Source organism: Oncorhynchus keta, chromosome 27 (genome assembly GCF_023373465.1).
Source record: "Oncorhynchus keta strain PuntledgeMale-10-30-2019 chromosome 27, Oket_V2, whole genome shotgun sequence".
NCBI classification, from domain to species: Eukaryota; Metazoa; Chordata; class Actinopteri; order Salmoniformes; family Salmonidae; genus Oncorhynchus; species Oncorhynchus keta.
The window spans coordinates 25,519,155-25,542,880 of record NC_068447.1 but is presented as its reverse complement, the minus strand read 5'-3'; the positions used below and the strand labels follow the sequence as shown (position 1 = coordinate 25,542,880).

Here is a 23,726-nt window from a genome sequence, read left to right as displayed (position 1 = left end):
TTCACTGCTCGATTGAGGGACCTTACAGATAATTGTATAGGTGGGGTACAGAGATGAGGATGTCATTCAAAAATGTTAAACACAATTATTGCACACAGAAAGACTCCATGCAATTTATTATGTGACTTATTAAGCACATTTCTACTCTTGAACTTATTTTTGGCTTGCCATAAAAGGCTTGAATACTTATTGACTCAAGACATTTCAGCTTTACATTTGTAAGTAATTTTTCAAAAGAAATCAAAAAGCATAATTGCACTTTGACATTATGCGGTAATATATGTAGGCCGGTGACATTGTTTTACATTTTTTAAAAATCAATTTTAAATTCAGGCTGTAACACAACACATGTGGAAAAAGTCAAAGGGTGTAAATACTGTCTGAAGGTAATGTATAGAACGAGAGCGAGACAGAAAGGAGCTCTGTGACAAGGGCGCCCTCTAGAGTTGTAAATCAACGGTCACTGGGCACTTTGCCAATAAAGACAACTTCCCTCATGTGTTATTGATTGAGATTGACCAGTCAACTGTGCTAATCTGACTGTCCTTTAATTGTTTAACTCCCAGCAGAATATTTCTGAAGTAATCCAAATCTCCACAGAATGATACAGACATACCAAGCAGAAAATAAGGCCAACAGAAAGGAGTGATTATTAAACACGGTCTAAATCATTGAACACCAGAGGCCAGTAGTACTCTATTTCTGTTTTCCCAATGCTTCTAAAGCTGGCGAGTTAGGGGCCTTATCTGTTTGTAATGGAAAATATTGAGGTGATGGAGTTGAATCACCTTGCACAGGGAGCCACGCTTTGGATCCTCAGATGAGAGGTACAATCTTTTTCAATTCCATCCACTGTCACAATCGTTGTATAACATTTAAGTAAGCAGCAGCATGCAGTCCCTTGTCTCAGGAGATGGCCCAAACCTCCAGGTCGTTGATTAGGAAGTCGTCAGAGGAGGACAACACGTCATTGTCAAATGTGTCACACCTCTGGCTCTGCCCACGGATCAGGCCATCGTCTAACCACAGGCCAAAGAGACCCCTGAGAGCATGATAGAGCAGGAGAAGGGGGAGGAGGAGAGAAACAAAAGAGAGCATAATTCCTCAACTTTCAAGCACTCCTTTAGACCACTAGTTACTTCCATATTTTGTTGAATTATAGTTAGGGCCCTGGGTTTTGGTTAATTATGTCACATGATCAGGATTTTAACATTTATTTTACACCTATTCCAGAAATCAGAATTAGACCTAAAATGAAAGCAATTGTCTGAGGATGGTACTGGACCATCTGACATAAAAATAAAAGAGGACAGTTTTATGAAAAAGCTTTCATTTAAAGGTTAAAATCCAGGTCATGTGACATGATTAAGCAAAACACAGGGCCCTACCCACTGGGCACAGACGTCATTTCAAAGTCCAGTTTTGATTTACATGAGTTGCCAACTAATGAGACTTCAACGTGAAATCATCAACAACAGAAAAATTCACCATGTCATTGGATTTAGGTTACAAAGACAATGTCCTTTAGTCAATGATTTTTCAAATTCAAATCAAATCGGTTTTCCACGTTAATTCAACGTCATAACATAGATTTTTTGTTGTTGAAATGACGTGGAAACAATGGTGATTCAACCAGTTTTTGCAGTTAGTAGTTATAGTTTATTAATGATAGCGGAACTATTTTCACTTACCCTCCTCCACCAAATGCCAGGTAGTCTGGACTTCCCTTCACAAAGAAGGAGTTACTAAACTTCCATTCATAAACCTGTAAAATAAACAATGATCATAGCTTGTTGTCAGTTGTTGTTTGGAAACAGCAACACTCATTATGCAGTAATACCGTGTTGGTAATTTAGGTTAGATTGAATCCAGCCCTAAACCAGTGATACTGAGACTCGACATGGGGATATCTCACCTGGAGTTGTGGAGAGAAGGAGAAGAGGAATGTGTGTCCTGTTCCATAGTATGAAAGACTGATTCGAAGAGTAGTAGGACAAAATGCACCAAACACCTAGGACAAAGAAATAGAGTTACAAAGCAAGGGATACAAATCCCAGACAGCCTCATGGCATAGGTGGGAAAACTTGGTTTAGGCAAGTAAAAGGCCTCAGCTTCTCCTCACCTGTCCACAGTTGTCTCTGATGACAGTGAGGGTACTGGTGCTGCAGTCCATGCCCCCCATGCTCTTGTACAGAGTGCTCAGGCTGGTGCCGTGTCTCTGGGTGCTGTAAACCAGAGACCAGGGGCACTGCTCTAGCCGGGCAGGAAGATGCTCATTTAGCTGGAAACCACAGGGAATTACACTGTGACATTGTATAGGGAGCATATTTAGCACAGCAATAATTTACCACTATACATGTGATGCATTGATTTAACAGAGAATGGTGCAAATGCAGCCTGCATTTCGGGGCGTCCTGCTGTTTCAATATGTTTGTTTTCTAATCATGACAGATATATACATTAAAAACTTCTTAAGGATGTCGCAGAATACAGTTCCCATGCAGGAACATCACTCAGCGGAATTTCAGAGCGCCACCTATAGTTTTTGATAAAACTCAAACTTTCATTAAACTTTCATTAAAATACACATTCAAGGTAGTGAATTAAAGCTATACTCGTTGTGAATCTATCCACCAAGTCAGATTTGTAAAATGCTTTTCGGCGAAAGCATGAGAAGCTATTATCTGATAGCATGTACCCCCAAAATACTGCAAGGTCACCTAACACGACAGATTTTGCGTTAGCCGGCGCTACCCAAAACGCAGAAATAAAATATAAAACTTTCATTACCTTTGACGAGCTTCTTTCTTGGCACTCCTAGATGTCCCATAAACATTTATTTGGGTCTTTTTTTCGATTAAATCGGTCCATATATAGCCTAGATATCGATCTATGAAGAATGTGTAATCAAGGAAAAAACTGAGTTTGATAACGCAACGTCATTTTTAAAAATTGAAAAAGTTGACGATAAACTTTCACAAAACACTTCAAAATACTTTTGTAATGCAACTTTAGGTATTAGTAAACGTTAATAATCTATCAAAATGATCACGGGGCGATGTTTATTCTTTAGCTCCACGTTTTGAAATCATGTCCGGATATTTCTCAACCAAAACATCCTGTCGGAGACCGGAAGAAATCGGCTCCCTTGTTTCGGTTTGACCAAGAAACAAATCCGAGACAAATGACAAGACTGTTGACATCGTGTGGAAGCTGTAGGTATTGCAACCTCGGCCCCATTTAATGTGGGTCACTTTTAACAATTGGTTGAAGTTGCGCATGGATATATTTTCCCATTTTCAGTGATCAGATTTTCCTGCACTTTTCGATGAAACGCACGTTCTGTTATAGTCACAGCCGTGATTTAACCAGTTTTAGAAACGTCTGAGTGTTTTCTATCCACACATACTAATCATATGCATATACTATATTCCTGGCATGAATAGCACGGCGCTGAAATGTTGCGCGATTTTTAACAAAAAGCTGAGAAAATTCGCAGCCCCCCTAAGATGATTAAAACAAAAATATACACACAACATGTAAAGTGTCGGTCCCATGTTTCAAGAGTTACATTTACATTTACATTACATTTAAGTCATTTAGCAGACGCTCTTATCCAGAGCGACTTACAAATTGGTAAGGGGGGTGAGAAGGATTACTTTATCCTATCCTAGGTATAATCCTAGGTATTCCTTAAAGAGGTGGGGTTTCAGGTGTCTCCGGAAGGTGGTGATTGACTCCGCTGTCCTGGCATCGTGAGGGAGTTTGTTCCACCATTGGGGGGCCAGAGCAGCGAACAGTTTTGACTGGGCTGAGCGGGAACTGTACTTCCTCAGTGGTAGGGAGGCGAGCAGGCCAGAGGTGGATGAACGCAGTGCCCTTGTTTGGGTGTAGGGCCTGATCAGAGCCTGGAGGTACTGAGGTGCCGTTCCCCTCACAGCTCCGTAGGCAAGCACCATGGTCTTGTAGCGGATGCGAGCTTCAACTGGAAGCCAGTGGAGAGAGTGGAGGAGCGGGGTGACGTGAGAGAACTTGGGAAGGTTGAACACCAGACGGGCTGCGGCGTTCTGGATGAGTTGTAGGGGTTTAATGGCACAGGCAGGGAGCCCAGCCAACAGCGAGTTGCAGTAATCCAGACGGGAGATGACAAGTGCCTGGATTAGGACCCGCGCCGCTCCCTGTGTGAGGCAGGGTCGTACTCTGTGGATGTTGTAGAGCATGAACCTACAGGAACGGGCCACCGCCTTGATGTTAGTTGAGAATGACAGGGTGTTGTCCAGGATCACGCCAAGGTTCTTAGCGCTCTGGGAGGAGGACACAATGGAGTTGTCAACCGTGATGGCGAGATCATGGAACGGGCAGTCCTTCCCCGGGAGGAAGAGCAGCTCCGTCTTGCCGAGGTTCAGCTTGAGGTGGTGATCCATCATCCACACTGATATGTCTGCCAGACATGCAGAGATGCGATTCGCCACCTGGTCATCAGAAGGGGAAAGGAGAAGATTAATTGTGTGTCGTCTGCATAGCAATGATAGGAGAGACCATGTGAGGTTATGACAGAGCCAAGTGACTTGGTGTATAGCGAGAATAGGAGAGGGCCTAGAACAGAGCCCTGGGGGACACCAGTGGTGAGAGCGCGTGGTGAGGAGACAGATTCTCGCCACGCCACCTGGTAGGAGCGACCTGTCAGGTAGGACGCAATCCAAGCGTGGGCCGCGCCGGAGATGCCCAACTCTGAGAGGGTGGAGAGGAGGATCTGATGGTTCACAGTATCGAAGGCAGCCGATAGGTCTAGAAGGATGAGAGCAGAGGAGAGAGAGTTAGCTTTAGCAGTGCGGAGCGCCTCCGTGATACAGAGAAGAGCAGTCTCAGTTGAATGACTAGTCTTGAAACCTGACTGATTTGGATCAAGAAGGTCATTCTGAGAGAGATAGCGGGAGAGCTGGCCAAGGACGGCACGTTCAAGAGTTTTGGAGAGAAAAGAAAGAAGGGATACTGGTCTGTAGTTGTTGACATCGGAGGGATCGAGTGTAGGTTTTTTCAGAAGGGGTGCAACTCTCGCTCTCTTGAAGACGGAAGGGACGTAGCCAGCGGTCAGGGATGAGTTGATGAGCGAGGTGAGGTAAGGGAGAAGGTCTCCGGAAATGGTCTGGAGAAGAGAGGAGGGGATAGGGTCAAGCGGGCAGGTTGTTGGGCGGCCGGCCGTCACAAGAAACGAGATTTCATCTGGAGAGAGAGGGGAGAAAGAGGTCAGAGCACAGGGTAGGGCAGTGTGAGCAGAACCAGCGGTGTCGTTTGACATAGCAAACGAGGATCGGATGTCGTCGACCTTCTTTTCAAAATGGTTGACGAAGTCATCTGCAGAGAGGGAGGAGGGGGGATTCAGGAGGGAGGGGAAGGTGGCAAAGAGCTTCCTAGGGTTAGAGGCAGATGCTTGGAATTTAGAGTGGTAGAAAGTGGCTTTAGCAGCAGAGACAGAGGAGGAAAATGTAGAGAGGAGGGAGTGAAAGGATGCCAGGTCCGCAGGGAGGCGAGTTTTCCTCCATTTCCGCTCGGCTGCCCGGAGCCCTGTTCTGTGAGCTCGCAATGAGTCGTCGAGCCACGGAGCGGGAGGGGAGGACCGAGCCGGCCTGGAGGATAGGGGACATAGAGAGTCAAAGGATGCAGAAAGGGAGGAGAGGAGGGTTGAGGAGGCAGAATCAGGAGATAGGTTGGAGAAGGTTTGAGCAGAGGGAAGAGATGATAGGATGGAAGAGGAGAGAGTAGCGGGGAGAGAGAGCGAAGGTTGGGACGGAGCGATACCATCCGAGTAGGGGCAGTGTGGGAAGTGTTGGATGAGAGCGAGAGGGAAAAGGATACAAGGTAGTGGTCGGAGACTTGGAGGGGAGTTGCAATGAGGTTAGTGGAAGAACAGCATCTAGTAAAGATGAGGTCGAGCGTATTGCCTGCCTTGTGAGTAGGGGGAAGGTGAGAGGGTGAGGTCAAAAGAGGAGAGGAGTGGAAAGAAGGAGGCAGAGAGGAATGAGTCAAAGGTAGACGTGGGGAGGTTAAAGTCGCCCAGAACTGTGAGAGGTGAGCCGTCCTCAGGAAAGGAGCTTATCAAGGCATCAAGCTCATTGATGAACTCTCCGAGGGAACCTGGAGGGCGATAAATGATAAGGATGTTAAGCTTGAAAGGGCTGGTAACTGTGACAGCATGGAATTTAAAGGAGGCGATAGACAGATGGGTAAGGGGAGAAAGAGAGAATGACCACTTGGGAGAGATGAGGATCCCGGTGCCACCACCCCGCTGACCAGAAGCTCTCGGGGTGTGCGAGAACACGTGGGCGGACAAAGAGAGAGCAGTAGGAGTAGCAGTGTTATCTGTTGTGATCCATGTTTCCGTCAGTGCCAAGAAGTCGAGGGACTGGAGGGAGGCATAGGCTGAGATGAACTCTGCCTTGTTGGCCGCAGAACGGCAGTTCCAGAGGCTACCGGAGACCTGGAACTCCACGTGGGTCGTGCGCGCTGGGACCACCAGATTAGGTGGCCGCGGCCACGCGGTGTGGAGCGTTTGTATGGTCTGTGCAGAGAGGAGAGAACAGGGATAGACAGACACATAGTTGACAGGCTACAGAAGAGGCTACGCTAATGCAAGGAGATTGGAATGACAAGTGGACTACACGTCTCGAATGTTCAGAAAGTTAAGCTTACGTAGCAAGAATCTTATTGACTAAAATGATTAAAATGATACAGTACTGCTGAAGTAGGCTAGCTGGCAGTGGCTGCGTTGTTGACTTTGTAGGCTAGCTGGCAGTGGCTGCGTTGTTGACACTACACTAATCAAGTCGTTCCGTTGAGTGTAATAGTTTCTACAGTGCTGCTATTCGGGGGCTAGCTGGCTAGCTCGCAGTGTTGATTACGTTACGTTGCGTTAAAAGAACCATGCCAATTGCAAGAGTTGAAATTATAGATCCCAGAACGCACAAAAAGCTTGTTTATCTCTAATTTTGTGCACAAATTTGCCTACATCCCTGTTAGTGAGCATTTCTCCTTTGCCAATATAATCCATCCACCTGACAGGTGGGGCATATCAAGTAGCTGATTAAACAGCATGATTATTACACAGGCACACCTTGTGCTGGGGATTTTATTATTATTATTTGTGAACCTTTATTTAACTAGGCAAGTCAGTTAAGAACACATTTTTATTTTCAATGACAGCCTAGGAACAGTGGGTTAACTGCCTGTTCAGGGGCAGAACGACAGATTTGTACCTTGTCAGCTCGGGGATTTGAACTTGCAGCCTTTCGGTTACTAGTCCAACACTCTAACCACTATGCTTCCCTGCCGCCACTCATAAAAGGCCACTAAAATGCACAGTTTTGTCACAACACACAATGCCACAGATGTCTCAAATTGAGGGAGATGCAATTGGCATGCTGACTACTGGAATGTCCACCAGAGCAGTTGTCAGATAATTTAATGTTCATTTCTCTACCATAAGCCATCTCCAACATCGCTTTAGAGAATTTGGCAGTACATCCAACCAGCCTCACTTGTATGGCGTGGTGTGGGTGAGCAGTACCTGTTATCAACAGAATGACCCATGGTGGTAATGGCGTTATGTTATGGGCAGGCATAAGCTACGGACAACCTCTCTTTCATATCGTCTGAGTTCCCCAAGGATTGGAAAGCTGCCGCAGTCATCCCCCTCTTCAAAGGGGGAGACACCCTGGACCCAAACTGTTACAGACCTATATCCATTCTGTCCTGCCTATCTAAGGTCTTCGAAAGCCAAGTCAACAAACAGGTCACTGACCATCTCGAATCCCACCGTACCTTCTCCGCTATGCAATCTGGTTTCCGAGCCGGCCACGGGTGCACCTCAGCCACACTCAAGGTACTAAACGATATCATAACCGCCATCGATAAAAGACAGTATTGTGCAGCCGTCTTCATCGACCTTGCCAAGGCTTTCGACTCTGTCAATCACCATATTCTTATCGGCAGACTCAGTAGCCTCGGTTTTTCGGATGACTGCCTTGCCTGGTTCACCAATTACTTTGCAGACAGAGTTCAGTGTGTCAAATCGGAGGGCATGCTGTCCGGTCCTCTGGCAGTCTCTATGGGGGTGCCACAGGGTTCAATTCTCGGGCCGACTCTTTTCTCTGTATATATCAATGATGTTGCTCTTGCTGCGGGCGATTCCCTGATCCACCTCTAAGCAGACGACACCATTCTATATACTTTCGGCCCGTCATTGGACACTGTGCTATCTAACCTCCAAACGAGCTTCAATGCCATACAACATTCCTTCCATGGCCTCCAACTGCTCTTAAACGCTAGTAACACCAAATGCATGCTTTTCAACCGATCGCTGCCTGCACCCGCATGCCCGACTAGCATCACCACACTGGATGGTTCCGACCTTGAATATGTGGACACCTATAAGTACCTAGGTGTCTGGCTAGACTGCAAACTCTCCTTCCAGACTCATATCAAACATCTCCAATCGAAAATCAAATCAAGAGTCGGCTTTCTATTCCGCAACAAAGCCTCCTTCACTCACGCTGCCAAGCTTACCCTAGTAAAACTGACTATCCTACCGATCCTCGACATCGGCGATGTCATCTACAAAATTGCTTCCAACACTCTACTCAGCAAATTGGATGCAGTTTATCACAGTGCCATCCGTTTTGTCACTAAAGCACCTTATACTACCCACCACTGCGACTTGTATGCTCTAGTCGGCTGGCCCTCGCTACATATTCGTCGCCAGACCCACTGGCTCCAGGTCATCTTCAAGACCATGCTAGGTAAAGCTCCGCCTTATCTCAGTTCACTGGTCATGATGGCAACACCCATCCGTAGCACGCGCTCCAGCAGGTGTATCTCACTGATCATCCCTAAAGCCAACACCTCATTCGGCCGCCTTTCGTTCCAGTACTCTGCTGCCTGTGACTGGAACGAATTGCAAAAATCGCTGAAGTTGGAGACTTTTATCTCCCTCACGAACTTCAAACATCAGCTATCTGAGCAGCTAACCGATCGCTGCAGCTGTACATAATCTATTGGTAAATAGCCCACCCATTTTCACCTACCTCATCCCCACAGTTTTTATTTATTTACTTTTCTGCTCTTTTGCACACCAATATCTCTACCTGTACATGATCATCTGATCATTTATCACTCCAGTGTTAATCTGCAATATTGTAATTATTCGCCTACCTCCTCATGCCTTTTGCACACATTGTATATAGACTCCCCTTTTTTCTTTTCTTTTTTTTCTACTGTGTTATTGACTTGTTAATTGTTTACTCCATGTGTAACTCTGTGTTGTCTGTTCACACTGCTATGCTTTATCTTGGCCAGGTCGCAGTTGCAAATGAGAACTTGTTCTCAACTAGCCTACCTGGTTAAATAAAGGTGAAATAAAATAAATAAATACATTTTTTAAATAAAAAACAATGGCATTTTATCAATGGCAATTTGAATGCACAGAGATACTGTGACAAGATACTGTGACAAGGTATCTGTGACCAGTTATGTGAAATCCATAGATTAGGGCCTAAGGAATTTTTAAATTGACTTATTTTCTTATATGAACTGTAACTCAGTAAAATCTTAGAAATTGTTGCATTTTTGTTCAGTATAGTTGGGCAAACTTTACTGAGCATGTTGTCAACCAGCTACAGTACATGAAGTAGGTAAGTGAACAAGTGGTTTCTGTTTCCTGTGTAACATCAATATTGCTACACCTGCATGTGGGCATTCCTGAACTTCTATTAGTGCAGAAACCAATGGGATGCTCAGAATGCCCACATGCAGGAAGGCCTCGAATTGTGGGCTGCAATCACACGCTATTGATTTAATGGTATATAACCTGACCATTCTATGCAAAAAAAGGCTGCATCAGGGTATTTATTGACAAGCCAGTCAGCCAATCGTTGCTCACCTCGCTGGTGTGTGGTGCCCTGTCCCTGGGTGTCAGGGCCTCTTTATCAACCTTGTTTACATTTTTCACAAAATTATGGTTTGGTGGAGATTTTAGGATTTGTGTGCGGGTAAACAAATTATTGGAAAAATCTGTCACATGCAACATGACCCAAACACATGACTGTTTCTATCTCCTGCCTTGGTATAATAGGCTATGAGATTAAATAGGCCATGTAGCGCTACTATTTCACAACAACACTGTAGCCTACACATGATGTTAAATAATTTACTCTCTAAAAGTCTAAGCCATTGAGAGGGGGCACAAAACTATCTTCTTACTTCCATTAGTTTGTATGGATTACCTTCAGATGAGTCCCATGACAATTGTGGGGGTCGTTGGGCAAAATGGAAAACACCATCATGGGGTCATAATAGTTTGTAGGTCAAACTGTTCGGACACTACAGACATTTTTGTGAGAAGACTGATTTCTGGGATGTCTCATGGTCTGACAAACAACCGAGATAAAGAGAGTTTCATGTTGGATAGTCGACGGATAGTCGCCTGAAGTTTTCTTTAAGTCCACAAACAGCAGTTAGGGACCGTCAACATAGTGACAAATCAAATTTTTAACATTTCAATAGCGCTTAAACCATTACTCCTAAAACTTCCAAGACTTATTGTAGCTAACCCGATAGCATAGACACACATTGCACACATTTTTGTTTTTTCGATTTACATCTCGCACTATTTTGAAATGATTTATTTGCATTTTTTTATTTCAATAGCTCTTTGGTCATATGACCGACTGACTTCAAACAAGGTTCAGAATGTACATTCAGTGGCCCTACACAGTGCACACCCTTTAGTTTGTCCATTTTCATCATGCAATTTTACATGAATATTCAATATTTTTCAATCTTTATAATTTCAATAGCTCCTTGGTCATGTGACCTACCGACCTCAAGGTTCAGAATGTCCACTACCCTCCTATATTGCACACCCTTTAGTTTGTCCATTTTCATCTCACACGTTTTTACATTCAATTGGTAAACTTTCTAATTTCAATAGCTCCTTGGTCATGTGACCTACTGACTTCAAACAAGGTTCAGAATGTTTCGTGGATTATAGTTATTCCATTGTACTGGATCAAATACATGTTAGAATTTTACATACATTCCTAAGTGTAATAATTTCTTATGACATACTGTGAAATACTCTTGGCTGCTGACTCTGTCACTTTCAGACATGCGCAGAGCAGACTGAAAAGGGAAGGGTAGCTCTTGACTTGAACCACAGGGGTTCTCTGCAAAGAGAGAGTCATCCAAAAGGCACAGACACATCCCTTGACCTGTATGCATTCTCTCCCGATTGGTCTCTGTGGTGCTTAGTCACTGGGTACTCCGTTGCTGACCCCATCATAAAGTTTTTACACAGTCTGACTAAAGTGCCAGAGGTATGAGGACAGACATCCTCCTTTGTATTTGTGGAAACAAATATTTCCTAACACTTTGAATCCTATTCTTGGACAGTTAGAAGACACAATGTGGCACTGTGTCACAAAATTAAAATACTAATTACTGTACATGAGTAACCTCAACCCTATGGGTCTGTGGGTGTTTGGGCCAATAAAGTGCCAACTCAATTCTACCACTGACTAGTCTCTCATGCCCATATGAATGGGGACACAGGGAAATTGTTTTTAATCCAAACCAGACCTTTTTTACTGGAGTACACTGACACCTAAGTGGGGCTCTTTTCTTGACACAAAGTAGCACTTTACCAGATAAGAAGTCAAGAAGATCAAAAAGTAGATTGTTGTAAGGGTGTATTACGTTCTGTGCTGTGGTAAAATCACAGCTGAAAAATGCCTCTATGTGTTTACTGTATGTGGGAATGTCTTATGTCCATCCTACATGTAGTGTTGGTACATGGAATATTCCTCAACTGCATATATCATAAATTGCTATTGCAAATAGAAGCATTATGTTCAACAACTGACATTTCCAGATGTTATTTTGACAAACACACTTTAACACACTTTGGTGCTTACAATTCATTCTTTATTGTCATAGACTTGGTGGGCACTGTCATCTGTGGTCTTTGTGATATGACTTTCTTTAAGCACGTACTGATGAAACTGTCACTTAATATTTTTTTTTCTTAAAGTCTACAAATGCTCTACATTTATTCTCTCTGGGATAGGGTTTGATCCTATATGCTACTTTTATTATTGTCCTGTAAGTGGTTCAGGGCCTATAATTTAGGCTGTGTGTAGAATGGGGCATAAAGGAAATGTGTCGGAGGAAACACTGTGCACCTGGCGACCTGGTTAGCGTGCACTGCACCCGGCCAGCCACAGGAGTCGCTGGTGCGCGATGAGACAAGGATATCCCTACCGGCCAAACCCTCCCTAAACCGGACGACGCTATGCCAATTGTGCGTCGCCCCACGGACCTCCCGGTTGCGGCCGGCTGTGACAGAGCCTGGGCGCAAACCCAGAGTCTCTGGTGGCACAGCTAGCAACTGCAATGCAGTGCCCTAGATCACTGCGCCACTCGGGAGGCCCTAGTAACTTTATTTAACATGTTTATAAACTTTTGCCAACAGTGACAGCATATAAGACAAGTTATGATATAACACAATGGATGGCTAATTCGTCATACTGCATTGATATTAGATATTACTTATAACGTGTTATGCTTTGTTTTGTTTTATATTGAATGTTTTGCATGCCAACGGTGGTTCCATGTGCTGTGCCTAGGAATGAAGACAAAAGAGTTCAACAGAGTGAAGAACGCAAACTGGAAGTGTTGTCTGTGTTGTTGAAAATGTATGCTATACCCCATCCACACTGAAGAGGCTCTGAAATGTACATCAACCAGGGATAAAGAGAAAGTTAACACTGTGAAATGTTTTGTACTTATTTGAAGTGAAGTGTCTGTTGACATGTTGGAAAAGATTAAAGGTCTACAATATCTGTTTAATTTGTCAATATTCCATTTTTATTAATTGATTTTCTGGCAACCATTACCGTGGTTCATTGTTCAGTATATGTATTGACCAGCAAACCCACTGCAGCCTACCTTACTAGCTCACTCTCCATCCCTGCTTTGGACAATTAATAACATGACTCTCGTACTTTGCCCTTTTCCTTTATGGTTGATATTAACGATGAAAGGAGATATTATCTGCCTCCTATGTATACCGCTGTTAAATACTGTGGCAAAATAAAAAAACTGGGAAAATAAGTACTTAGAACTATCAATTATTATAGATATATATTAAAGAAAAGAGTAAACACAACACTGGACTGAACCCCCTAATTGTTTGATTAATGTTTATTAATGTACAACAATATAGAAGATATATGACTAGAGGTTATGCAATATGGTTGTATATCCACTGCACACTTCTTAGGTGTGTAATTGACATGACCAAGGAGCTATCGAAATGTAAAACTATGAAAATGTATGTTACACTGCGTGATTTTACAGTACTCAAACAAGAGTGTGTAATATATAAGGCTAGTCCGTGGACATTCTGAAGTTTGTTTGAGTCCAGTAGGTCACATGATCAAGGAGCTATTGAAACATTTAATTTGGAAAAATGTATGTAAAAACATGTGAGATGAAAATGGACAACCCAAAGGGTGAAAAAAAAAAGTTTGTACTTTGTTTACACTCCCTAACTAATTAAACTAGGAATACAAAATGCTGCTCAAATTTCCACATGTTTATTAGCTTTGGAAAGCGAATTAATGTCCGAAACGTGAAATGCAATGTTGTGCTCAATTTTTCCAACATCATGACACTTATTTGGAGTCTGTGGCTCAAGTGGTTTGAAAGCTATTGAGGTTTGAATGTGTGGAATATCCAACTTCAAACTGTCTTTACCTCGGTTGACAAACACCCCATAGCTCGGCCACCTTCCACTGCAGATGTAGAAGGCCGAGAAGCAGCCAATTTCCACTGCAGATGTAGAAGGCCGAGACGCAGCCAATGGAAATTTCTTATTTATTTTTATGTTACTTAGATTGACGCACAGATTTTAAATAGACTACAGGACTATTTACTTTTGAGCATGATTGGCTATTGAAAGAGCGATGGATAAATGGTATTTGTTGTGTAGCAGGAACAAACCAGTCATGTCAGAAAAGGAGACACATTTTCTGCAAATATGATTATGATTTAGGCCTATATAATAAAAGTAAAATAAATATATTAGGCAATACGCCTGCAATGCAATCTTCTCACCAATGGCAAGTGGATCTGTTTTATCATTAGGCCTATGTTTGAATGTTTATTACCCTACCATGATTATAATTTCTGTGCATTAAACACCACAATTTCCCCCAAAATAACAATATTTGCTTGCAATACAGTTGATCAACCACTAGAAGTTGTGCTTACGTATGGTCTGAGATTTGCGTGGAGATACACACTTTACTGTCAAATTCAAAATGAACAAATACCAACCTTTGCGGGAACATTGGCGCACTCAAGGTTTAGAGTCTTTTTTGTGCGCATGCACCTTTGATAAATAATTCCCCTGGTTTATGAGAGTTTGGTGGTAATGCGTCATTAATAATAACATTGGTTCCAACCTCCATATAATACAACTTTTTATTTAAGCTTTATTTTGACAGGGATGTCATACTGAGACTAGGATCTCTTTTACAGATGAGCCCTGCATAAATACATCAAACACACACAATATACAAAATTACAAAACAAAGAAAAATAAACATCAACATAGAGGTCTCCAATCATGACTCTGAACTGACCAAGGGGGACCAGAACATCTAATTTCAGAGGGCTCTGGAATTTGTTCCACATAAAGGGCACAAAAAAACTCAAATCTGCTTTTTTTTATCTAACTAGGCAAGTCAGTTAAGAACAAATTCTTATTTACAATGATGGCCTACTGCGGAACAATGTGTTAACTGCCTGTTCAGGGGCAGAATGACAGATTTTTACCTTGACAGCTCGGGGATTCAATCCAGCAACCTTTCGGTTACTGGCCAAACGCTCTAACCACTAGCCTCTAACCACAAGGCCTACCTGCCACTAGGCTACCTCTAACTCTGTGGAGACCGAAGTGACCTCCAGTGATATCCAAGCCTGAGACCAAGTTAGGTCATTTCTAAGTCTAAATTGAATGAATGATGATAGATACATTGGAAGTTTCTGCATGAGTGCTTTGTAGATAAACACAAGAAAATGTTGCCCTCTCCTTTACTATTTTTTACATTGTAGAATAATAGTGAAGACATCAAAACTATGAAATAACACATATGGAGTCATGTTGTAACCAAAAAAAAGTATTGTATATTTGAGATTCTTCAAAGTAGCCACCCTTTGCCTTGATGACAGCTTTGCACACTCTTGACATTCTCTCAAACAGCTTCATGAGGTAGTTACCTGGAAAGCATTTCAATTAACAGGTCTGCCTTGTTAAAAGTGAATTTGTGGAATTTCTTTCCTTCTTAATGCATTTGAGCCAGGCAGTTGTGTTTTTACAAGGTAGGGGTGGTATACAGAAGATAGCCCTATTTGGTAAAAGACCAAGTCCATATTATGGCAAGAACAGCTCAAATAAGCAGAGAAATGACAGTCCATCATTACTTTAAGACATGAAGGTCAATCAATATGTAACATTTCAAGAACTTTGAAAGTTTCTTCAAGTGCAGTCGCAAAAACCATCAAGCGCTATGATTAAACGGGATCTCATGAGGACTGCCAAAAGAAAGGAAGACCCAGAGTTACCTATGCTGCAGAGGATAACTGCACCTCAGATTGAATAATAATTTTACACGCCCAATTTTTCAGTTTTTGATTTGTTAAAAAAGTTTGAAATATCCAATAGATGTCGTTCCACTTCATGATTGTGTCCCACTTGTTGTTGATTCTTCACAAAAAATACAGTTTTATATCTTTATGTTAGAAGCCTGAAATGTGGCAAAAGGTCGCAAAGTTCAAGGGGGCCGAATACTTTCGCAAGGCACTGTAGACCCTATCCCTAAGAAGCTTTAGACCGGTGGAAATCTGTCCTTTGGTCTGATGAGTCCAAATTTGAAATTTTTGGTTCTAAGCACCGTGTCTTTGTGAGACGCAGAGTAGGTGAACAGATGATCTCCGCATGTGTGGTTCACACTGTGAAGCATGGATGACGAGGCGCTTTTCTGGTGACACTGTCTGTAATTTATTTAGAATTCAAGGCACACTTAACCAGCATGGCTACCACAGCATTCTGCAGCGATACGCAATCCCATCTGGTGTGCGCTTAGTGGGACTATCATTTGTTTTTCAACAGGACAATGACCCAACATACCTCCAGGCTGTGTAAGGGCTATTTGACCAAGAAGTATAGTGATGGAGCGCTGCATCAGATGACCTGGCCTCTACAATCACCGACCTCAACCCAATTGAGATGGTTTTGGATGAGTTGGACCTCAGAGTGAAGTAAAAGCAGCCAACAAGTGCTTAGCTTATGCTGGAACTCCTTCAAGACCGTTGTAAAAGCCTTTCAGGTGAAGCTGGTTGAGAGAATGCCAAGAATGTGCAAAGCTGTTATCAAGGCAAAGGGTGGCTACTTTGAAGAATCTAAAATATATTGTGATTTGTTTAACACTTTTTTGGTTACTACATGATTCCATATTTGTTATTTCACAGTTTTGATGTCTTCACTATTATTATATAATGTAGAAAATAGTAACAACATAAAGAAAAACCCTTGAATGAGTAGGTGTGTCCAAACTTTAATGTGTGTGTATATATATTTATATATATTTTTTTTTACAGCATTCCCAATGTTATTTATATAGATTGTAAACTGTAGTGGCCCGAGTATCGAACCTTGGGGCACTCCTCTATGTAATACAAGGAACTCAGATTTGACCCCAGCTACCTTGAAGGCCTGAGTTGTGTCATTGAGATAATTATGAAACCATTGACAAGCATCAGTACCCAACCCTATCGAGGACAGCTTATTCAACAGAAGAACATGGTCTACACGACAGTATCAAAAGCTTTTGGTGCCAATAGCTAATAAGGCAGCAAGAACTTTTGTTTCTGTGAGTTGCCCAAAAGAAAAACCCTGACTACCATTTTCCAAGTCACGTGAGGTTGAATGATCATCCATTGAGGCAACTGGAGGCTGTACATGGAAAGAACAGTCAACTGACTGGCCAAGACTAGCATGACCACCATTTCTTTCAAATAGGAAACCAGCTGAGATAAAATGCTGATTAAAAACATTACAAATCTGAACTTTTTTTGTAACAATGCACGAGCCTAAAACTACTTGCTTTAGGCAGGGAAGTAGAGCCTCTTCAGTGAATTAACGGTTTTCCAGAATTTAGAGGGATCACGAACAGTCTGTCATAGCACTGAGGAAGTAGTTTGATTTGGCCTGTTTAACTGAGGCAGTGCATTTATTTCTCAAATGCCTAAATAGCTGACAATCAGCTAACGAGTCAGCTTGTCTAACCTTGGCCCAGGCTGGATTTCTTATTAAAAAGTCTAAAGCCTTGTTCACATTGGCAGTCACTCAGAGGTGGGACCAAGTCATTGTTTTACAAGTCACAAGTAAGTCTCAAGTCTTAGCACTCAAGCTCACCCTCTTCCTCCCTCTCTCTTTTAGACCTCCTCTGCCTCTCTTTTTCCCTCCATTCCTTCTCCATATTCCAAGTATACGTCTCCTTATGATAATACTGTAGTTCTCCTGATATGTATCTTGTTCTTGCCTTCTCGAGGGACGCCATTTAACTGGCTGTCACAATCTCTGTACCCTCGGGATGTAGCGCTCAACAGTGCATCCCAATTATAAAGCAGCTGCTTTTGTCTTGATGTCCTTCTTTATCAAAAGCTACCACACCGCTTTTCCATTTCAAACAAGCGCGCTCTTCCAATTACCATCCACCGTCTCGCTTAATCTGGTTCGGAGGAAGATGAATTCAACGTGAAATCAACAAAAAAATGCACCATGTCTTTGGATTTAGGTCAACATTTGGGTAAAAAAAGATTTTTCAAATCAAATCAGTTTTGCAGTTATCACGTTACATGTTTTGGTTGAAATTACTTGGAAATGTTGATTCAACCAGTTTTTGCCCAGTGGGTGGAAAGTCGATAAAAACGAGCAATGACTGGGAAGAATTAGTTTTGAACGGTCATCTATGTAGGAATTCCAAGTCGGAAACTCGAGAAACCTATTTGTAGAGCTTTGACTTTCCAACCTAAAGATCACTGACATTATAATTTGACCTAGGTTTTTCAGTCCTCAGTTGTCTTGAACTCATCATTAGTATATTGTTTGGCATTGTTTGTAGTGTTAATATGCTAACATGTAGTTGCTCAGTTGACCAAACCAATGTTGTAGCCATATTTATGTCAAGCTAAGTACTCAAGTCAAGCATCGAAGTTATAATCACCAAGCATATTTTGTTATGTGTCACTTGCATTTGGTTAACTTCTGAATTTGGCCACTAGGAAGCAGGCAAACATAACTGTCTACGAGAGCTGGAAGTCATACCTGACATAGCTGACCAATGTGAAGGAGGTTGCTTTGGTCTGTGAGCTCAGGCTTCGTTGGGTCCTCCGAGCTGAGGAAGTCTAAATCCTGCCTGTCTGAAAGGCACCGTCTTTGTGTATGAAGACTGTCCACTTCGACAATCTCAAAATCTTTTTCCTGATTCTCTTCATCCCTACTATTGATCCGCTGGAATGAGGGTGAGGCCTGTCTGACACGGTTGACCTGTGTGACACACACACACACACACACACACACACACACACACACACACACACACACACACACACACACACACACACACACACACACACACACACACACACACACACACACACACACACACACACACACACACACACACACACCTTGTGAGAGGAGTAGGAAGACAGCTCAGAGTTCCATCAGACATCACTCAAAGTTCCAACAATCGATTTTGCGTTGCTTTCTCTCTTCTTCTCCATCGCTGCTCCTCACTTTGGTCTCCAAGCAATTAGCCTGCTAGCATTCCACCGAGTGCACAGTGCTACATGTTTCCCTCCTCTCCTCCCTCTTTTCTTGATCAATTCCTTTATCCCTCTCTGGAAAGTGCTTGGTGGCTTTGGCTGTCCGACACCCATAACCGAAGGTGTTTTAAAACCAACACTAATACCCTTTGTTGTTCTGTAAAGGGCTGTTGTAGGGAGACAGCAATGGATTTGTGTTTGTGTGTGTGTGTGTACCCGTGCACGCATGCACTCTGTATATGTCTGTAGGGATGTGTGTGTGTGTTTGTGTGCTTCTTTACTTCACAGTCTTAAAGAACATTCATCAACCCCGAGGGTAGCCTTCTCTGTTCCCATAGTGAGATGCTTTTTGCATCCTTCTGCTGATCTGGCAGGCTGCAGTACGCAATCACAGCTTTAGAGTGCTGAGCTTTGTATGTGTGTTTGTGACTGTGTGTACTTTCACAGTCTATATCCATCAGGACTTCAGTGCAATGGTTTCCCTATGGATCTATAGCCAACACAAAGCCTTACAGTCAGTTAACTGGCTTATGATTGTCCATTCTTTCCTCAATAGCTTGCTCTATGGGTAATGGTCTTCTTCAGTTCTGGTGGACAAAAGCTATGTTCTGATGTTTGAAAGTGTACCATAAGCACAGGGCCGGAATTATGCATTTGGGGTCCTGGGGCACCTACCTCCAGGCCCCCCCCCCCCAAACAGATTTTTGGGGAAAATAGCTAACTTCCTGCATTTCAACACATTTTGCCATGGGGCCGAGAGAAGGATTTGCAGTTTTATAATAATAATATAAGTTATTCTACAATTTTTTCATGAGGCTGAAAGCTCATTTTGCCGTTTAAAGCAAATGTCCTGATATTCTACACATTTTGACATAGGGATGAGAGTACGTGCCTGGTATTGTTCCAAATACCAGAACAACTTTGGTTAGTGTGCAAGTTATAATCCATAATAACTATACAGTATCAAGTGTTTAAGTGCACTGAACTCTTCTCTAACTATTCCTTTGCCTCCCAGTCCCAGCCAAAAATAATAAATCAATGAAATCGTTGCCACACGACTGTACAGTAAACAGCTCCCTGCTGTCTTTCTGCATGCGGTGACCTGCGAATAGGGGAGCACAGACGTGCTGCCTATGTGGCACTAAGCCGCGCAGAGACTCGCTCATCACAGTGCCAGCGACTGCGCTTGTGTAGAAACACAATATGGCCGTCTTGGCTGGGCGCTCCGATAGACGGAGGTGGGGAAACAAACGTTTGCCAGCCAAGTTGTGTCATTCTTTAAAAAATGTTTTTTCGCTCTCTCTTTCTCTACTCTCAGGCCATTCTCTGCAGGGAGCCGTGTGAGAAAGGAAATAGTCTTTCTGGACTGATAGGAAGGAGTGATCAAATGCACAGTGTTCTCAAAAACAATCCAACATTGTGACATTATTGTGTTGTTTGATTTTTCAAGTTGTCAGATTGATAATGTATTTATTCCATTTCCCTTTTATATCCTACAAAGATTTTACTGTTTTATAAAGGAAACTTCTGGGAAAGATGAATCCATTAAGTAATCGTTGCATAATATATATTTTTCCCAGCAGTGTGGAATTGAAGCTGTGTCTTGTATAACAAATGAAAGCCATTATCACTTTTACATAATAGCGACATTAATAGAACTGATAACAGCTTCATCATCACCTTGATCTGTCACCCCTCTTTTCCCTGGAATAATGGCAGCTAATAGCATCTCTTTCCACAGAAAATGTTCTGATTAATATAGAATTGACATATCTGCCAGCCCTCCATAATGAATTGACATCATTAACTATACTGGAAAGTGAGTAACTAGAGACAAACCATTCAGAACACAATATTATGTTCCCACAATATGTTCCCATCCACACTGCTCTTTTATTCCGGTAATGATACACAGTGCTATTGGCATATATTATCATATGTCATTGGAATATATTTCTACACACTAGCACTTACCCTGTATTGTCGACAATGTCAAAGGACATCTTAAAAAAATAAATAAACACCAATCACTGTGTAGGGCAACTGCCGTGTTTATATATACACAGCAATGACTGTAAGCAGTAACACACAACCACCTCTATTTCTGTTTCTCACAGAACACTGAACACACCATGGAAGTCCTTTGTTCTTACATGAACAGTAGAGGATTTTCATGTGTTACATTATCATTGACCACTGCATTCCGTTGCAAAACTTTGGTTTAAGGTCTAATGTTTATGAAGTACACTTTACTTTAAGCCTGAGTGACAGGGTTAAAGCCCCATCTAACTAATAACCAATTGGTAACTGATTATTCCAACCCTACACATACACACTGTACTCACCAAGAGGTTGTAACGCAAGGCTTTGAGTATATCCATATTCTTCAGTGATTCTCCAATGAAAATGTCTCCCTGTATGAACATTTATTCCCTTCTCAGTTAATCAGGTAGGTAGCCTAGCCTAGTGGTTAAGAGCATTGGGCCAGTAACTGAAAGGTTGCTGGTTCAAATCCCAGAGCTAAATATGTGAAATATCTGTCAATGTGCCCTTGCTCCTCCTGTAAGTCACTCTGGAAAAGAATGTCTGCTAAATGTAATTACACCTTCACCTGGACACACCTATTCCCTCCCCCTCTTTTGCTCTGATGAGGGTGGTTAGAAGGTGTGGAATATTGCTAAGCGACATCTCATCAGAGTTTTGAATGATGGTTTGAGCACAATTGATAGGTTCCTGTATGTCATTGATATGTTTGATTGCAAGTATGTGTGCGTGCGCACATGTGAGTTTCTAGGCCTACTACAGTTCATGCATGTTAGAGGGAAGGAATGAATCGAATATGATCATCAGGAGCTGCTGAACTTCACTTTTACTTCAGAGTTTGATCTGACTGATTTGTAGTATCTTATGCCACAGGGAAATCAGGAACCAATATACTCAGTCAGTTAGGAAAGCTAAGGCTAGCTTTTTCAAACAGAAATTTGCTTCCTGTAGCACTAATTCCAAAACGTTTTGGGATACTGTAAAGTCCATAGAGAATTCGATCACCTCCTCCTATCTGCCCACTACACTGAGGATAGGAAACACTGTCACCACCAATAAATCTACGATAATCGATCATTTCAATAAGCATTTTTCCACGGCTGGCCATGCTTTCCACCTGGCTACCCCTACCCTGACCAACATCTCAGCACCCCCTGCAACAACTTGCCCAACCACCCCGCTTCTCCTTCACCCAAATCCAGACAGCTGATGTTCTGAAAGAACTGCAAAATCTAGATCCCTACAAATCAGCTCAGCTAGACAATCTGGACCCTCTCTTCCTAAAATTATCCGCTGAAATTGTTGCAACCCCTATTACTAGTATCGTCTGAGATACCCATAGACTGGAAAGCTGCTGTGGGCCTCTTCAAAGGGGGAGACACTAGAACCAAACTGTTATAGACCTATATCCATCCTGCCCTGCATTTCTGAAATCTTCAAAACCCAAGTTAACAAACAGATCCCTGACCATTTCGAATCGCACCGTACCTTCTCCGCTATGAAATCTGGTTTTAGAGCTGGTCATGGGGGCCCCTCAGCCACGCTCAAGGTCCTAAACGATATCATAACTGCCATCTTCATCAACCTGGATTTTGACTCTGTCAATTACCACATTCTTATTTTTACCCCTTTTTGTAGTAGTTACAGTCTTGTCTCATCACTGAAACTCCTGTACAGACTCAGGAGAGGAGAAGGTCAAGAGCCATGCGTCCTTCGAAACACAACACAACCTAGCCACACTGCTTCTTGACACAATGCACATCCAACCTGGAAGCCAGCCACACCAATGTGTCAGTAGAAACACCGTACACCTGGCAACCTGGTCAGCATGCACTGAGCCCAGCCCACCACAAGAGTCACTAGTGCACAATGAGACAACGATATCCCTGCCATCCAAACCTTCCCAACCCGGACAACGATGGGCCAATTGTGTGTCACCCCATGTACCTCCCGGTCGTAGCCGGCTGCTACAGAGCGTGTGCTCGAACCCAGAATCTCTAATGGCACAGCTAGCACTGCGAGGCAGTGCCTTAGACCACTGCACCACCCGGAAGGAGTAATCACCACATTCTTATCGGCAGACTCAATAGCCTTGGCTTCACAAATGACTGCCTCACCTGGTTCACCAACTACTTCTCAGATAGATTTCAGTGTGTCAAATCGGAGGGCCTGTTGTCCGGACCTCTGGAAGTCTCTATGCGGGTACCACAAGGTTCAATTCTCGTGTCGACTCTTTTCTCTATACATATCAATGATGCCGCTCTTGCTGCTGGTGATTCTCTGATCCACCTCTATGCAGACGACACCATTCTGTATACATCTGGCCCTTCTTTGGACACTGTGCTAACAAACCTCCAAACGAGCTTCAACGCCATACAATACTCCTTCCATGGCCTCCAACTGTTTTCAAATGCTAGTAAAACTAAATGCATGCTCTTCAACCGATTGCTGCCCGCACCCTCCCGCCCGACTAGCATCACTACTCTGGACGGTTCTGACCTGTACTTCCGGCGCCAACAGAGATGGCTGCCTCGCTTCGTGTTCCTAGGAAACTATGCAGTATTTTGTTTTTGTACATGTTTTTTCTTACATTGGTACCCCAGGTAATCTTAGGTTTCATTACATACAGTCGGGAGGAACTACTGAATATAAGAGCAACGTCAACTCACCATTATTACGACCAGGAATATGACTTTCCCGAAGCGGATCCTGTGTTCTGCCTTCCACCCAAGACA

General features: G+C 42.9%; 1 protein-coding gene across 2 annotated transcripts; it reads right to left on the bottom strand.

Moving 5' to 3' along the window:
• Positions 1-99: 99 nt before the first annotated feature.
• On the bottom strand, positions 100-21,523 carry LOC118359654 (TLD domain-containing protein 2-like). 2 transcript variants are annotated; one of them, XM_035738240.2, is made up of 6 exons: positions 21,294-21,523; positions 18,446-18,667; positions 2,123-2,281; positions 1,916-2,011; positions 1,692-1,765; positions 100-1,042 (listed from the first exon to the last, which is right to left on the bottom strand). In XM_035738240.2, the coding sequence occupies exons 1-6, from the start codon at positions 21,372-21,374 to the stop codon at positions 907-909; spliced, it is 768 nt and encodes a 255-aa protein (XP_035594133.1). In that variant the 5' UTR covers positions 21,375-21,523; the 3' UTR covers positions 100-906. The 2 variants fall into 2 exon arrangements, with proteins under 2 accessions (XP_035594133.1, XP_035594134.1); XM_035738241.2 differs by lacking the exon at positions 18,446-18,667.
• Positions 21,524-23,726: the final 2,203 nt, after the last annotated feature.

What these genes read in the sequence shown, in the direction of transcription:
- LOC118359654 (XM_035738240.2), bottom strand. Translation starts at nt 21,374, where the DNA reads ATGTTCATACAGGGAGACATTTTCATTGGAGAATCACTGAAGAATATG. An exon ending in TCAGAGACAACTGTGGACAG is followed by an intron (nt 2,012 to 2,122) that starts GTGAGGAGAAGC and finishes TCTTTGTCCTAG; the next exon opens with GTGTTTGGTGCATTTTGTCC. An exon ending in CTGGCATTTGGTGGAGGAGG is followed by an intron (nt 1,043 to 1,691) that starts GTAAGTGAAAAT and finishes TCATGCTCTCAG; the next exon opens with GGGTCTCTTTGGCCTGTGGT.